Source organism: Perognathus longimembris, chromosome 13 (genome assembly GCF_023159225.1).
Source record: "Perognathus longimembris pacificus isolate PPM17 chromosome 13, ASM2315922v1, whole genome shotgun sequence".
In the NCBI taxonomy this organism is placed as follows: domain Eukaryota; kingdom Metazoa; phylum Chordata; class Mammalia; order Rodentia; family Heteromyidae; genus Perognathus; species Perognathus longimembris.
The window spans coordinates 62,463,090-62,478,579 of record NC_063173.1 but is presented as its reverse complement, the minus strand read 5'-3'; the positions used below and the strand labels follow the sequence as shown (position 1 = coordinate 62,478,579).

The 15,490-nt window shown below is 71.0% G+C and overlaps 3 protein-coding genes across 3 annotated transcripts; 2 read left to right on the top strand and 1 right to left on the bottom strand.

Moving 5' to 3' along the window:
- Positions 1 to 450: 450 nt before the first annotated feature.
- Syt8 (synaptotagmin 8) lies at positions 451 to 5,596 on the top strand. Its single transcript, XM_048361469.1, has 9 exons — positions 451 to 688; positions 837 to 908; positions 3,789 to 3,955; positions 4,170 to 4,268; positions 4,361 to 4,519; positions 4,639 to 4,806; positions 4,906 to 5,011; positions 5,109 to 5,242; positions 5,345 to 5,596. The coding sequence occupies exons 1-9, from the start codon at positions 451 to 453 to the stop codon at positions 5,576 to 5,578; spliced, it is 1,377 nt and encodes a 458-aa protein (XP_048217426.1). The 3' UTR covers positions 5,579 to 5,596.
- A 4,469-nt stretch (positions 5,597 to 10,065) lies between these two features.
- On the top strand, positions 10,066 to 13,530 carry Tnni2 (troponin I2, fast skeletal type). The gene is made up of 8 exons (XM_048360034.1): positions 10,066 to 10,145; positions 10,687 to 10,716; positions 10,872 to 10,878; positions 11,351 to 11,392; positions 12,419 to 12,547; positions 12,666 to 12,755; positions 13,049 to 13,225; positions 13,337 to 13,530. The coding sequence occupies exons 2-8, from the start codon at positions 10,709 to 10,711 to the stop codon at positions 13,430 to 13,432; spliced, it is 549 nt and encodes a 182-aa protein (XP_048215991.1). The 5' UTR covers positions 10,066 to 10,145; positions 10,687 to 10,708; the 3' UTR covers positions 13,433 to 13,530.
- Positions 13,531 to 13,832: 302 nt separating this feature from the next.
- Positions 13,833 to 14,507, bottom strand: LOC125362651 (proline-rich protein HaeIII subfamily 1-like). Its single transcript, XM_048361467.1, has one exon. It carries the CDS (start codon positions 14,505 to 14,507, stop codon positions 13,833 to 13,835), a length of 675 nt encoding a protein of 224 aa, XP_048217424.1.
- Between the last annotated feature and the right edge of the window lie 983 nt (positions 14,508 to 15,490).

The window sequence follows — 15,490 nt, the reverse complement described above, 5'->3', positions numbered from 1 at the left end:
GGCTGCCGGGCTGCCAGCTCTGTTTGGTTTTCTCCTTCCCGCCTGGGAACCTCAGGCGCCGTCTGGCCGTGGAGTCGCCCTTCTTCTGGGGAGGCACAAAGCCCCCCATCCAGCCAGGTCGGGGGAGCCGCTCTTGGGGCTCAGAGCTCAGCAGTGCTCTGGGCCTGGGGGTCCCCTGGCCTGGGGCCTTGTTGGGCCCGGCTCCGGCTGGAGTTGCACAGGGGACGGCCCCTCCCTCCTGTCCCCCACGGCTCACCTGCCGTAGCCCCCCCCCCCCAGCCCGGCCGCGTCTGCCCGTCCTGCCCGGCCAGTCCTGGGCCCCGGCTCTGGCTGGACGAGTCTTGTTAAGCATGAACTGGTCTGGACGCTGGCGCCAGCCGCAGATAAGGAGCGGGTGAGCCACCCTGGCCCGGCCCCGGAGGGACCGATCTGATCAGCTGGCCTGGCACAATGGCCTGCCCGCTTGAGCCGCCACTCCTGCCCGGGCCCGGCAGACATGGCCGGCACTGGGGGCGGGCTGCCCCGCGGCAGGCCCCGGGCCACCCTGGCAAAGCCCAGAGCCCCGGGGCGGCCGGGGCAGGCGGTCCGGAGGCCACTGCGTCCGGGCCAGCCGGGGACGCGGCAGCCGCCGCAGCCTACAGCCTCCCCTTCCATCCGTCAGGCCGCGGGCCCCCTCCTTCTAAGCCCGGTGGGGCTCAGGACCCCAGGAAGCAGGTGAGAGCCCAGACACTGGGCCTTAGGGCATGAGGGGGAAGCTGCCTCCCCAGGGGAGTTCCCCAGTCACGAGGTGGGGCTCCCTGAAGCCCTGCCTCCCACACCCCTTCTTTCCACTCCAGCCAGAGGCTCCGCGCTGTATGCTAGCAGGGCCGGCCCGAGGCCAGTAGATCACGGTGAGCGGCGGGTACCAGGTGAGAGGGGTTCCGGCCCCCCATGCGGAGGATTGTCCCTCTGGGAGGGGCCTGGGCAACAAGCCCCACGAAAGACTCACACGCCCAGTTGAATTCGGGGGGAGGGACGGGGGGGGGCAGACCCAACCCATGAGCAGGGGCAGCCCCGTGCTGCTATTCTGCGGGGCTCTGACTGGGAGGGAGGGTTGGGGTCCCTGGAGGAGGCGGGGCCCTCCCGGGCCCGGGAGGGTGGGCAGGACCGGGAGGAAGGGCTGGGAGGGAGGACCCTGGCCTCTTTTCCCTGGGTCTGACAGGGCTGGTGACCGCAGAGGCCCCTTAGCAGGGCCACAGGGGGGCGGCAGGAAGGGCCAGACGCCCCAGCACGCACAGCAGAGCCCCTGGGAGGGAAGCGGAGCCGCAGGGCCCCCGCAGGGTGCTTCTCCTGGGTCCCCCCCGGGCTCTGGTGCCCTTCTCCAAGCCCCAGTGCAGAGGCCCAGCCCGCCAAGCGGGAGCCAGGAGGGCGGACAGTGCCACCTGGTGGCTGCTTGCCGCCGAGCCGCTACCTCCACGGGGACCCGGAGGGCCTGAGGGACCCGGGCTTCCCAGGCCTGTCCAGAGCCCTCTTCCCAGCAGCCCACGTGGCGCTCCGAGAAGGGGCGTCCCCACGCCGCCCACGAGGGTCATCGGCCCCGGGCCCCTGCCCGCCGGCTCCCACACAAAGGCCGGGAGGCCGAGCAAGGGCGCAGGGAGAGGGGCCCACATGCCCCTGCTACACGCACACACACACACACGTGCACGCGGGCTCACACACGCACACACATGCACACACAGACACACAGACACAATGTACACATACACACATGTACACACATACACACACATGCACACACACACGCACACACACGCACACACACACGCACACACACACATGCACACACACACGCACACACACACATGCACACACACATGCACACAGGCTCACACAGGCTCACACACGCACACACATGCACACACACATACACACAGACACAATGCACACAGATACACACATGCACACAGGCTCACACATGCGCACACACAGGCACAGTGCACACTACACACATACACACATGCACGTACATGCATACGCATGTGTGCATATACACAGAGACACAATGCACACGTGGCACACAGGCACAATGCACACACATACACACGTGTACACACATGCACACACATACACAGTCACAATGCACACACGTGCGCACATACACACCGGCATAACGCACACACACGTGCACACGCGCATGCACATGTGCATACACGTGCACACATATGCACATCCGTGTGGAACTAAACACAGAGATTGTATCGACAACGGATCCCCAATTCACAACTCTTAAAAGACCTCACACAGCCGGGAGCTGGAGGCTCTGCCTGCGTCCTAGCTACTCAGGAGGCTGAGCTCTGAGGAGTGAGGTTCAAAGCCAGCGTGGACAGAAAAGTCCAGGAGACATTTATCTCCAATTAATCATTCAAAAACCAGAAGTGGGGCTGCGGCTCAAGTGGTAGAGCACTAGCCGGGAGCACAAAAAGGCCCGGGGACAGTGCCCAGGCCCCGAGTTCAAGACCCACAACGGACAACGACAACCACCACCACCACCACCACCACCACAAAAACCCCTCACACAATCTAATTCCATTCCCAGAGTGCACAGGTGTAGGAAAGATGGCCCTGAGCTCCGCTGTGTGAGGAGGCTGTTCTGCTCTAGGGACACTGCGAGACCCTCAGATGCTCCTGCCCACGGGTGCTGCCCACGGCCACCAGGCAGGGGGGCGGGGGTCTGAACGTTCAGAGCCCTCCCCCGCCATCGAAGGGTCCCGGCCAGCTAAGTCATAGCCCAGGGCCACACAGCCGGCCGCCCAATTTGTGGGGCGCAGGGCAGAATGAAAATGTACTGCCTCTTGTTCGCCGGTGAATTTCAAGGGGGGCTGGCGGGCGTGGTGGGCGGGCACAGGGGTGGCCCTGGGGAGCGGCCGGTGCAGGCTGCAGCCAGCCCCCCACGCCCCGTGCCCCTCCCTGGGCGCCGGGCACCCCGCCAGGCCCCTTCCTTTCTTCCTTGCCCACCAGGGGCTCTGCCTCCCGGCGGGTGGGGTGCACAGTCACCCCCCCTCCCCGCCCCCCGACGTGCCAGGGTGGCCGGGCGGGCCAGCGGGCAGGTGGGCGAGTCCGGGCGGGAAGTGAGTCAGAGCGCAGGCGTGCTCCGGCCCTCCCAGCCCCTCCCGGCTCTGCCCCCGCCCGCCCCGGGCTCATGCGGGCCCCCGGCCCGGACCCCAGGCCCCCAGCCTCCCTGTGACCCCGCGGGCTTCCTCCCCCGGTCACCAAGGCTCCAGGGCCCACGGGGGGGGGGCGGGGGGGGAGGGTTACCTGCGGAGGTGTTTGCAGTTTACCTGGGGACACTGGTGTGGACTGGGGGCAGGGGAGGGGGGTGAGGTTCCCCCAAGAGACCCAAGGAGAGAGACAAGGGGGGGGCACGGGCTCCCCGCAAGGCAGGGGCCGCCCGGGTGCGAGGGCTCGCGACGGCAGAGGCCCCAGGGCCCGGGCCTGGCCTACGCGGCGGCGCCTGAGGGGTCCCTGAGCCCTGCCCGGACCCCCCACCCCCCGGCTGCCTCCCCGCCCAGGCCGAGGCCGCCGTCCTCTCCCCAGCAGCGAGAGGCTCATGGGACGCGAGCCCGACCCCCGCGGCCCCCCCACCCCGCCCGACCCCCGCGGCCCCCCCACCCCGGCCGGCACCGCGGCCGCGCCCGCGCCGGCTCCCGACCTCGCGTCCGGAAGCCCCTGTGAGTGGCGGGACCCCCGGAGGGCGGGGGGCGGCCCGGCCCGGCGAGGGGGAGACCTGAGCCCCCCGCGTCCCGGCCCAGGGCCCCGCTGGGCCCCGCCGGCCCTGGCGCTCGCCGCGGGAGTCCTCATCGCCTGCCTGCTCGGTGCCCTCTGCCGCCGCCGCCGCCGCCGCCGCCGCGGGAGACAGCCGGGGGAGCGGCGGGCCGTGGGCCTGGGCGGCGTGTCCAGCCCCACGGCCGCGCACCGGGTGAGGAGCCCCGGGCCCCGCGCCCGCCCGCTCCCGGAGGGCCCTGCCCGGCGGCTCGGGAGCCCCGAGCTTGGCTGCGCCGTCCCGCGGGGCTGGGGTGCGGGGAGCGCGGGGCGTGGGTGCGGGCGGCCACCGGGGGGCCGTGGGCGGGGTCGGGCGGGGTCACGCGGGGTGTGGTTTCAGCCGCGCGGTCTCCTCCGTCCCTGCACGCCAGGTCCAGCCGGACGTGGAGGCCGGGGAGCCCGGCCTGGGGGGGGCCCGGCAGTGGGGGCGCATCCTGCTGTCCCTCGAGTACGACGTGGGGAGCCAGGAGGTGAGGCCGCCCCGCCGGGCCGGGGGGCGGGGGTTTGGGGGTGAGGGGGGGCGGCCGCGTCCTCCGGGCTGAGCTCGCCTGCCGGCTCCCAGGTCAAGGTGGGCCTGAAGCGGGCGGCGGAGCTGCGGGCCGAGGGCAGGGCCGACCCCTGCGCCCGCGTGAGCGTGTCCACGCCGGCCGCGCCCCGGCACGAGAGCGAGGTGCACCGCGCCACGCTCTGCCCCGAGTTTGAGGAGACCTGCCGCTTCCCGGTGCGTCCCGGCGGGCTGGCGGGGCCCGGGGGCGGGGGGCGGGGGGGGGGCGGGGGGGGGGACGGGCCGGGCGGGGGCGGGGGCCGGAGCCGGGCCCGGGTGCAGAGCCCCTCCCGCAGGTCCCGGCGGCGGAGCTGCCCCGGGCGGCGCTGCGGGTGCAGCTGCTGGACTTCCAGCGCTTCGCGGAGCCCCGGCCGCTGGGGGAGCTGCGCCTGCCCCTGGGCGCCCTGGACCCCAGGCACATCCTGGAGCGCTGGTACCCGCTGGGGCCCCCGGGCGCCGCGGAGGTGAGGCCCAGCCGGGGGGGACGGGGGCAGGGGGGCGGCGGCGGGGCCCGAGCCCCCCCCCCGCGGCCGGCTGGACCCCCCCCCGCCCCCGTGCCGCAGCCCGAGCCCCGCGGGGAGCTGTGCCTCTCGCTGCAGTACCTGCCCGGCGCCGGCCGCCTGGCCGTGGTGGTGCTGGAGGCCCGAGGCCTGCGCCCCGGCCTGGCAGGTGAGAGCCGCCCCCGCCCCACGGGCCGGGGCAGAGGGCGGGCGGCCCCCCCCCACCACCGCGCCCGACGCTCCCCGGTCACCTGTGCTCCCCACAGAGCCCTACGTGAAGGTCCAGCTCGTGCTGAACCGGCGGAAGTGGAGGAAGAGGGCCACCTCCCCCCAGAAGGGCACCGCCGCCCCCTACTTCAACCAGGCCTTCGCCTTCCCGGTGCCCGTCAGCCAGATCCAGGTGGGCGGCGGAGGGGACGAGGCGAAGAGGGCGGCGCCCGGCACGGAGCCCCCCCTGGAGCCCCCTGACCGGCTTCCCCCGACCCCCCGCCCGTCTCTGCAGAGCGTGGACCTGGTGCTGGCCGTCTGGGCCCGCGGCCGGCGTCTCCGGGCTGAGCCCCTGGGCGAGGTGCTGCTGGGCGCCCGGGCCTCCGGCCAGCCCCTGCGGCACTGGGCGGACATGCTGGCGCAGGCGCGGAGGCCCGTCGCCCAGTGGCACCGCCTGCAGCCCCCCCGGGAGGTGGCCGGCCTCCTGGCCTCGAAGCCCCGCCGGCGCCTGCCTGTGCCTGGCTCCTGAAACACCCCGGGCCTCGGTTTCCCCGGGGCCTCCGTTTCCCCGGGCCTCGGTTTCCCCGGGCCTCCGTTTCCCCGGGCCTCCGTTTCCCCGGGCGGAGCCTGGGCCCTGGAACGCGCAGCCCCAGGTGTTCTTTGGGCAATAAACACTTCTGCCGTGCATGAGTGGCTGCGGGGCACCTGGGCAAACGGCCAGCTCCGGCCCGGTGGCCACGCGGGGCAGTGTGCGCCATCTTCCCACGGGCCTGGGCCCCGGCCGGGGAGGCCCAGACTTCCCCAGACCCTGGAGGCAGGCCCGGCGGGAGTGGAGGAGGCAGGGGCCCCGCGGGGACCCAGTGTGGGGACCGTGGAGCCCCCCCAGGCCTTGGGGGGGGGCAGCACGGCAGAGCCTCCCCGCTCGAGCAGCAGGGGGCAGCAGATGTCTTTGGAAGCCCCGCCGGGCCTCCGGGGAGCCGTCTCTGGCTGAGGGCGCACCTCCTAATCCCCGCACATCTGGACGGCTTTAACGGCTCCAACCCCCTCTGATTCCCACAGGCCGGGGCGCCGGCAGGGCCGGGGCCCGCGCCCCGCCACGTGGAGAGGGTGCCAAGTCACGGGCTGGGGCCCCTGCCAGGTGGGGCCCGCAGGGCGGACAAGGGGCGCGGCCCCCACCCGGGTGAGAAGGGCCACCTGGGACCTGCCCAGGCGGCCGGGGGGCCCCCGAGCCCCCGGGGTCGGAGAGAGGCTCCCGGGGCGGGGGTGCCTCTATCGGGGAGTGGAAGGACGGGTTCCCAGCTCCGGGCAGAGGGGCCCGCCGGTGGGGGCCACGCAGGCTGGGAGCAGCCCGGCTGCGGGACCGGGGGCCTCACCCGCCCTGCTCCCCGAGGGACAGGCAGGCCACGCGGAGGGGCGCAGCTCCCGGGCGCCCACCGGGCAGGACCCTAGAGGCCGACGCGGGGTCTCCACGTCCAGCACGGCCACCGGAGCAGCCCTGGGATGCCCTGGGGCCATCCAACGGGGCCGGAGGGAGCCAGTGCCGGCCAGCAAGGGATTCTGGGGCAGAACCAGGGGCCACGCAGGAGGACACGGTGACACTGATGTAGAGAGGGGCGGGTTGTCTCGGAGTCAGGCTCCCCAGAGCGCTGATGTCTGCGACCGCGCCTATCCAAGCCCCACGTGAGGCCACGCGCTCTGTCCCCATGAGGCCACGCTCTCTGTCCCCACGCAAGGCCAGGCTCTCTGTCCCCACGCGAGGCCACGCTCTCTGTCCCCATGAGGCCACGCTCTCTGTCCCCATGAGGCCACGCTCTCTGTCCCCACGCAAGGCCAGGCTCTCTGTCCCCATGAGGCCAAGCTCTCTGTCCCCATGAGGCCACGCTCTCTGTCCCCATGAGGCCACGCTCTCTGTCCCCCATGAGGCCACACCCTCTGTCCCCATGAGGACACGCCCTCTGTCCCCATGAGGCCACGCTCTCTGTCCCCACATGAGGCCACGCTCTCTGTCCCCACATGAGGCCACGCTCTCTGTCCCCATGAGGCCACGCCCTCTGTCCCCATGAGGACACGCCCTCTGTCCCCATGAGGCCACGCTCTCTGTCCCCATGTGAGGCCACGCTCTCTGTCCCCCATGAGGCCACGCTCTCTGTCCCCATGAGGCCACGCCCTCTGTCCCCATGAGGCCACGCCCTCTGTCCCCATGAGGCCACGCCCTCTGTCCCCATGAGGCTACGCCCTCTGTCCCCATGAGGCCACGCCCTCTGTCCCCATGAGGCCACGCTCTCTGTCCCCATGAGGCCACGCCCTCTGTCCCCATGAGGCCACGCCCTCTGTCCCCATGAGGCCACGCTCTCATTCCCCTTGCGAGGCCACGCTCTCTGTCCCCATGAGGCCCCGCTCTCTGTCCCCATGAGGCCACGCTCTCTGTCCCCATGAGGCCACGCTCTCATTCCCCTTGCGAGGCCACGCTTTCTGTCCCCATGAGGCCCCGCTCTCTGTCCCCATGAGGCCACGCCCTCTGTCCCCATGAGGCCACGCTCTCATTCCCCTTGCGAGGCCATGCTCTCTGTCCCCATGAGGCCACGCTCTCTGTCCCCATGAGGCCACGCTCTCTGTCCCCACAGGAGGCCACGCCCTCTGTCCCCATGAGGCCACGCTCTCTGTCCCATGAGGCCACACTCTCTGTCCCCACATGAGGCCACGCTCTCTGTCCCCACGCAAGGCCAGGCTCTCTGTCCCCCATGAGGCCACGCCCTCTGTCCCCACGCGAGGCCACGCACTCTGTCCCCATGAGGCCACGCCCTCTGTCCCCATGAGGCCACGCCCTCTGTCCCCATGAGGCCACGCTCTCTGTCCCCATGAGGCCACGCTCTCTGTCCCCATGAGGCCACGCTCTCTGTCCCCATGAGGCCACGCTCTCTGTCCCCATGAGGCCACGCCCTCTGTCCCCATGAGGCTACGCCCTCTGTCCCCATGAGGCCACGCCCTCTGTCCCCATGAGGCCACGCCCTCTGTCCCCATGAGGCCACGCTCTCATTCCCCTTGCGAGGCCACGCTCTCTGTCCCCATGAGGCCCCGCTCTCTGTCCCCATGAGGCCACGCTCTCTGTCCCCATGAGGCCACGCTCTCATTCCCCTTGCGAGGCCACGTTCTCTGTCCCCATGAGGCCCCGCTCTCTGTCCCCATGAGGCCACGCCCTCTGTCCCCATGAGGCCACGCTCTCATTCCCCTTGCGAGGCCATGCTCTCTGTCCCCATGAGGCCACGCTCTCTGTCCCCATGAGGCCACGCTCTCTGTCCCCACAGGAGGCCACGCCCTCTGTCCCCATGAGGCCACGCTCTCTGTCCCCACGCAAGGCCACGCTCTCTGTCCCCATGAGGCCACGCTCTCTGTCCCCATGAGGCCACGCTCTCTGTCCCCACAGGAGGCCACGCCCTCTGTCCCCATGAGGCCACGCTCTCTGTCCCCACGCAAGGCCACGCTCTCTGTCCCCATGAGGCCACGCTCTCTGTCCCCATGAGGCCACGCTCTCTGTCCCCACAGGAGGCCACGCCCTCTGTCCCCATGAGGCCACGCTCTCTGTCCCCACGCAAGGCCACGCTCTCTGTCCCCATGAGGCCACGCTCTCTGTCCCCATGAGGCCACGCTCTCTGTCCCCATGAGGCCACACTCTCTGTCCCCATGAGGCCACGCTCTCATTCCTCTCGCGAGGCCACGCCCTCTGTCCCCATGGGGCCACGCTCTCTGTCCCCATGAGGCCACGCTCTCTGTCCCCATGAGGCCACGCTCTCTGTCCCCACAGGAGGCCACGCCCTCTGTCCCCATGAGGCCACGCTCTCTGTCCCCATGAGGCCACACTCTCTGTCCCCATGAGGCCACGCTCTCTGTCCCCATGAGGCCACGCTCTCTGTCCCCACAGGAGGCCACGCCCTCTGTCCCCATGAGGCCACACTCTCTGTCCCCATGAGGCCACGCTCTCTGTCCCCACAGGAGGCCACGCCCTCTGTCCCCATGAGGCCACGCTCTCTGTCCCCACGCAAGGCCACGCTCTCTGTCCCCATGAGGCCACGCTCTCTGTCCCCATGAGGCCACGCTCTCTGTCCCCACAGGAGGCCACGCCCTCTGTCCCCATGAGGCCACGCTCTCTGTCCCCACGCAAGGCCACGCTCTCTGTCCCCATGAGGCCACGCTCTCTGTCCCCATGAGGCCACGCTCTCTGTCCCCATGAGGCCACACTCTCTGTCCCCATGAGGCCACGCTCTCATTCCTCTCGCGAGGCCACGCCCTCTGTCCCCATGGGGCCACGCTCTCTGTCCCCATGAGGCCACGCTCTCTGTCCCCATGAGGCCACGCTCTCTGTCCCCACAGGAGGCCACGCTCTCTGTCCCCACGCAAGGCCAGGCTCTCTGTCCCCACGCGAGGCCACGCTCTCTGTCCCCATGAGGCCACGCTCTCTGTCCCCATGAGGCCACGCTCTCTGTCCCCACGCAAGGCCAGGCTCTCTGTCCCCATGAGGCCAAGCTCTCTGTCCCCATGAGGCCACACTCTCTGTCCCCATGAGGCCACGCTCTCTGTCCCCATGAGGCCACGCTCTCTGTCCCCACAGGAGGCCACGCCCTCTGTCCCCATGAGGCCACGCTCTCTGTCCCCATGAGGCCACGCTCTCTGTCCCCATGAGGCCACGCTCTCTGTCCCCATGAGGCCACGCTCTCTGTCCCCATGAGGCCACGCTCTCTGTCCCCACGTGAGGCCACGCTCTCTGTCCCCACGAGGCCACACTTGCTGTTCCCAGGCTCCTCTCAAGAACAAGCCTGGCATCTCATACTCGTCATTGAGACCTAAATAGAGCAGCCCAACCCCCCCCCCCCAAGACTTCTTGGGCGGGCCGGTGCTGGGGCCAGGCCTGCCCGCGGCCTGGGCAGGTGGGGAGGCTTCTCGAGCTCTCTGCCCCCATTGGTCTGAGGAGGACTCTATGCCCTTTCTGAGCAGGGGCCTGGCCCGCAGGAGGCCATTTATACCCCTCCCACGGGGCCCACCAGCCCAGTGCGCCACGGCTGGCCCCGATCTCACTCCCGGCCCTGCTGCCCACACGCCAGGTGAGGCCTGGCCTGGGTCCTGGAGGCCAGGGTGCTGGGGAACACTCCGGGAAGCTTGCTCTAGGACTCCAGGGCTGGAACTTGGGGGTGGAGGGGAGCCGCCAGCAGCTCTTCTGGGGCTCTGCCGTGGCGGAAGGCGACCCAGGGAGCGGCTTCGGAGGAGGCTGGGTGTCAGACAGCCCCCTGGGGACCACGCCTTGAGTCTGGGGTCCCTGGCAGGCGCTGGGGGGGTCTCCCCCTGGGATGAGAGCCCCCGGCTCACTGTGAGCACTCTCCTCTCTGTCTCTAAGTCCAAAGCCAAAGGAGCAGAGTTAAAAATAACCGCGCGGCCCTGGCAGCACCTGTGCGGCCCTGGGGGGGACAGCTGGGGCTCCTCGCCCCGCCCGGGACATTCGAGGAGCGCATCTCCTCTTACTTCCCACCCGCGGCGCTCCTCCAAGACCTGGCCCCTGAAGTTAGGGCGGGGTGCAGAGCGGGCGTGCGGCCCGGGGCCTCCGTGCCCGCCGAGGGCCCTCACACCGCGGCCTCTCTCGTCTCACAGGTTCCGAGCTTAAGACTTCAGGATGGGAGAGTAAGTAGCACCCAGGCCGGGGACCCCCGATGACCACCCCCTTTCCCTGGGGGGAGGCGGGCGACCAGCCATGCACCCGGCCCCACCAGGCCCACTCCTGCTAACGTGTCCTGACCTCTCTCTTTCCTCCCCCACTCCCCGTGCCTCCCGGACAGTGAGGAGGTGAGTGTTGTGGAAGGGGGGCAGGACACAGTGGGGAAAGGTCAGAGGGCAGAAGAGTCTCTCCACAGTCGCCCCACCCACTGAGACAGGGGCGGGGGAGGGGGAGGGGGCCCCAGTGCCCGGTGGGATGAAGGCAGTATGGCCTGCTGGGACCCAGGGGGCCGGCCCAGGACACTGCTTTCTGATGCCTGCTCCCATTTCCAGCGCATGGCCTTGGGGGCCAGGCCCAGCCCCCCTCCTTCCCCATCTCTACCTCCAGCGCCACCGCCACCCCCCCCCAGCCCCATGTGCCCAACGGGGTAAAATGTTAGGCCCTGGGCTGGGGAGTAGGACCCTGAGCAGGGCCACCTGGAGAGCCCCAGGCTCAGGGGGCCCCCGGACTGGACAGCCACTGAGGGGAGGTGGGGGTTCAAGCCTCCTACCAAGGACTCCCACAGCAGCCTGACTCTCCTCCCTCTGCCCTGTCCCACAGAAGCGCAACAGGGCCATCACGGCCCGGAGACAGCACCTGAAGGTGGGTGAGGGCTACAGCGGGGTGGATGGGGGAGGGGGGCGGGGGGGAGGGCCAGGTCAGCACCTGAAGGTGGGTGAGGGCTACAGCGGGGTGGATGGGGGAGGTGGGGGGGGGCAGGGAGGGCCAGGTCAGCACCTGAAGGTGGGTGAGGGCTACAGCGGGGTGGATAGGGGGTTGGGGGGGAGGGCCGGGTCAGCACCTGAAGGTGGGTGAGGGCTACAGCAGGGTGTATGGGGGAGGTGGGGGGGGCAGGGAGGGCCGGGTCAGCACCTGAAGGTGGGTGAGGGCTACAGCGGGGTGGATGGGGGAGGTGGGGGGCAGGGAGGGCCAGGTCAGCACCTGAAGGTGGGTGAGGGCTACAGTGGGGTGGATGGGGGAGGTGGGGGGCAGGGAGGGCCAGGTCAGCACCTGAAGGTGGGTGAGGGATACAGTGGGGTGGATGGGGGGTTGGGGGGGAGGGCCGGGTCAGCACCTGAGGGTGGGTGAGGGCTACAGCAGGGTGTATGGGGGAGGTGGGTGGGCAGGGAGGGCCGGGTCAGCACCTGAAGGTGGGTGAGGGCTACAGCGGGGTGGATGGTGGGGGAGGGCCGGGCAGCACCTGAAGGTGGGTGTGGGCTACAGTGGGGTGGACGGTGGGGGAGGTGGGGGGGCAGGGAGGGCGGGTCAGTACCTGAAGGTGGGTGAGGGCTCCAGCGGGGTGGACGGTGGGGGAGGGCCAGGGTCAGCACCTGAGGGTGGGTGGGTGAGGGCTCCAGCGGGGTGGATGGGGGAGGTGGGGGGCAGGGAGGGCCAGGGTCAGCACCTGAAGGTGGGTGAGGGCTCCAGCGGGGTGGATGGGGGAGGTGGGGGGGTAGGGAGGGCCGGGTCAGCACCTGAAGGTGGGTGAGGGCTCCAGCGGGGTGGACGGTGGGGGAGGGCCAGGCCAGCACCTGAAGGTGGGTGAGGGCTCCAGCGGGGTGGATGGGGGCAGGGGCGAGGGCCGGGGTCAGCCGCAGACTGTCGCACGTGCGCCCTCCTCGCCCCCAGAGCGTGATGCTCCAGATCGCGGCCACGGAGCTGGAGAAGGAGGAGAGCCGCCGCGAGTCGGAGAAGGAGAACTACCTGTCGGAGCACTGCCCGCCCCTGCACATCCCGGGCTCCATGTCTGAAGTCCAGGTACCCGCCGCCCTCGCTCCCTGTTCCTCCCAAGGGCAGGCCGGGGCCCGGGCAGGGGCGAGCCCCCGCGGCCCTCGGGGGTCGGGAGGGCTGCCCACCCGCTGCCTGTCCACCCCAGGAGCTCTGCAAGCAGCTGCACGCTAAGATCGACGTGGCCGAGGAGGAGAAGTACGACATGGAGGTGAAGGTGCAGAAGAGCAGCAAGGAGGTGAGCGTGCCGGGGCGGGGGCGGGGCCGGCGCGGCGGGGGCGGGGCCGGGGGGCCTGGGGGCGGGGCCGGCACGGCGGGGGCGGGGCCAGGAGGGAGGCGGGGACACCGGCCAAGCTAGGTGACTTGAAAGTAGGGCCAGGCCACAGGAGGGTGAGGCCAGATAGTAGAGGGGCGGGGCCGGCACGGCGGGGGCGGGGCCGGGTGGCAGAGGGGCGGGGCCGGGTGGCGAAGGGGCGGGGCCAGGCGGCGAGGGGGCGGGGCCCGGGACCGGTCACCTCCCTCCCCTCGCAGCTGGAAGACATGAACCAGAAGCTGTTCGACCTGAGGGGCAAGTTCAAGAGGCCCCCTCTGCGGCGGGTGCGCATGTCCGCCGACGCCATGCTCAAGGCCCTGCTGGGCTCCAAGCACAAGGTGTGCATGGACCTGAGGGCCAACCTGAAGCAGGTCAAGAAGGAGGACACGGAGAAGGTAGGCTTGGTCTCCCGCGGGCGACCGCCGCCCCGCACCCCTAGCCGGGCGGGCTGCCCCGGGGGGGGGAGGGGCGAGGGCGGGCCTGAGTCCTGCCTGGACCCACCCCAGGAGCGGGACCTGCGCGACGTGGGTGACTGGAGGAAGAACATCGAGGAGAAGTCCGGCATGGAGGGCCGGAAGAAGATGTTTGAGACTGAGTCCTAGGCCTCTGCCGCCCCGGCCGCTGCCTGAGCCCCCAGTGCCCGGCGGGGCCCAGGAGGGCCTGCCTCGCCTCGGCGATCAATAAAGGATTCCCATCCCCACGGCCCGTGTGCTCTGACTCCCTGGGTCCACCCTGGGGTCCGTCGGGGGGCGGGGGGGAAGCTGCGAGAGAAAGCTTGGGCGGCCACACTGGAATCCCCCCGGGGGCCCCCCAGTCTCAGGCTGGGCGTGTCCAGTCCCCCAGGGCCCGGGCGGGCTGCCCACCTGCCCACCGGCGGCGGGCTGGGCTCTGCTGTGCAGCCCGCCCTCCCTGCCCTTGCAGCAGCGGGGACCCTCTCCCTGGGCCTTCTTGCTGGTCTGGACTGCCCCCCTGAGAACAGTCCGTGGCCAGAGCAGGCCAGCGTCATGGAGCTCCAGTGCCCAGGGCCTTCCAGGGCTGCATCCCCAGGGGAGGGGGTGCACTCCCGGGGGACCACACTCCCCGGGGACCGGGCTTGGCCCCAGGCAAGGGCGGAGGGGCACCGAGGTCCGCGGGATGGGGCGGCAGGGGCACCCGGCCGGGCTGGGCCCTGGCTGGCGACACGGTCTTCCGCGAGGCCTGGGCTAGCCTCAGACCTCCGTCCTCCCGCCGAGGCCTCCCGCCTCTGGGACCGCAGGCGTGCGTCCCGGTGCCCAGCCCAGCGGTGCCCTTGCCCTGAGCAAGGGGTATCAGCTTGACCTTTGTGGTGGCGGGTCCCGGGGGCGGGGGGGGGGGCGGGCAGAGCCAGGAGCAGAGGTGAGAACCCTCAAGCGGCGGTGACTTTGGGGGACGTGGTAATTCTCGGGTGGAATCGTGGATTTGGGGGCGTCTGCGGCTTCCCAGCGGAGGAGTGCTGGAGGAGCCTCCGCCCGGGGCCGTTCTGCCGTGGAAGTCCACGGGGCGACTCTGGGGTCCCCCCGGGGTCCTGTGAGGTGAACCCGGGGGACTCTGGGGCCTCCGTGGGAAGCGGGGCCACGGCACAGCAGGGCTGACCATGTGCTCCAGACAGCATGCAGCTGTCGCAACCACACTGAACTCTGGGAAGAGCTCAGCAGCCATCTAGAACGTTCTAGGAAGGCCTCAGCAGGTGGAGAGTAGCCTTTAAGGGGGCGCGGCGGGGGGGAACCGTGCACTCTCCCCGCCCTCGTCTCCCGGGTGGGTGGAGACATTGAGCAGGTTGGGTCCCAGAACTCGGAGCCCAGAGGACCCGGTTTGCATCAGTCTCTACCGCTGGCCAGGCTGACGGGGGGCGGGGAGGGGGTGGGAAAGCTAAACGCGGGGGGGGGGGGGATGGGAGGCAGCCAGTGTGCCCAGGAAGCGGGAGAGGGGCAGCAGAGAGGAACCCAGCAGGGGGTCACAGAGGCTAGAGGTCAAAGGTCAGGGGGGAGGGGGAGAACACAGACGCTTGACTGACATCTCAAGTGACCCACGCCAGGCCATGGTCAGGAGGCAGGCCGGCGGTTTCCGAGAGCCGGGGGCGGGGGGCGGGGGGAGCCCGAGGGGAGGAGGGGCCCGCCAGCAGGCGTGGATGCGGGGTGCAGGGCTTCGGGGCACCTGGAGGCTCCGCCCCCCGCCCCCCCCCCCCGCCTCTTTTCGCTTGTTATTTTTCAGTCTCCTCCTTGGGGCCGGCGGCCGGCGGGGGGCTGGGACCGTGAGCGTCCGCCTGCCTCGCTCGCCCGTAGCGGGGGTGACCGTGTGTGTGTGTACGGCGACACAGCGGCTGGTGCGTGAGGATGGGGGTCTCCCGCACGCCGTGCCCGGGGCGGTCTGGAGCCGAGATCCCCGTGGTCCCCCCTTCCGAGGAGCCGGGAGGACGGGAGAGAGCGGACGCACCCAGCGCGCGCCGCTCTCCCGGCCGTACTGCCGCGTGGAGGCCCCGGCCCTCGGCCTCCGCCCGCCCCGGGGTCCCCCACCGCGGCCCCGCACCGCGCCCCCCGCGGCGGGGGGCACCCGGTGGTCGTGCCCGGGCCGGGGGGGAGTCGGGGGGTGACCCGCAGGCACCCAGCCGGCCCCCGCGAGGCTCCGGGCCTGGGCGGCCCTGC

What these genes read in the sequence shown, in the direction of transcription:
- Tnni2 (XM_048360034.1), top strand. An exon ending in CCCGGAGACAGCACCTGAAG is followed by an intron (nt 11,393 to 12,418) that starts GTGGGTGAGGGC and finishes CCTCGCCCCCAG; the next exon opens with AGCGTGATGCTCCAGATCGC. An exon ending in AGAAGGAGGACACGGAGAAG is followed by an intron (nt 13,226 to 13,336) that starts GTAGGCTTGGTC and finishes GACCCACCCCAG; the next exon opens with GAGCGGGACCTGCGCGACGT.
- LOC125362651 (XM_048361467.1), bottom strand. Translation starts at nt 14,507, where the DNA reads ATGGCTGCTGAGCTCTTCCCAGAGTTCAGTGTGGTTGCGACAGCTGCA.
- Syt8 (XM_048361469.1), top strand. Translation starts at nt 451, where the DNA reads ATGGCCTGCCCGCTTGAGCCGCCACTCCTGCCCGGGCCCGGCAGACAT. An exon ending in CGGTGAGCGGCGGGTACCAG is followed by an intron (nt 909 to 3,788) that starts GTGAGAGGGGTT and finishes GTCCCGGCCCAG; the next exon opens with GGCCCCGCTGGGCCCCGCCG. An exon ending in TGCCCGTCAGCCAGATCCAG is followed by an intron (nt 5,243 to 5,344) that starts GTGGGCGGCGGA and finishes CCGTCTCTGCAG; the next exon opens with AGCGTGGACCTGGTGCTGGC.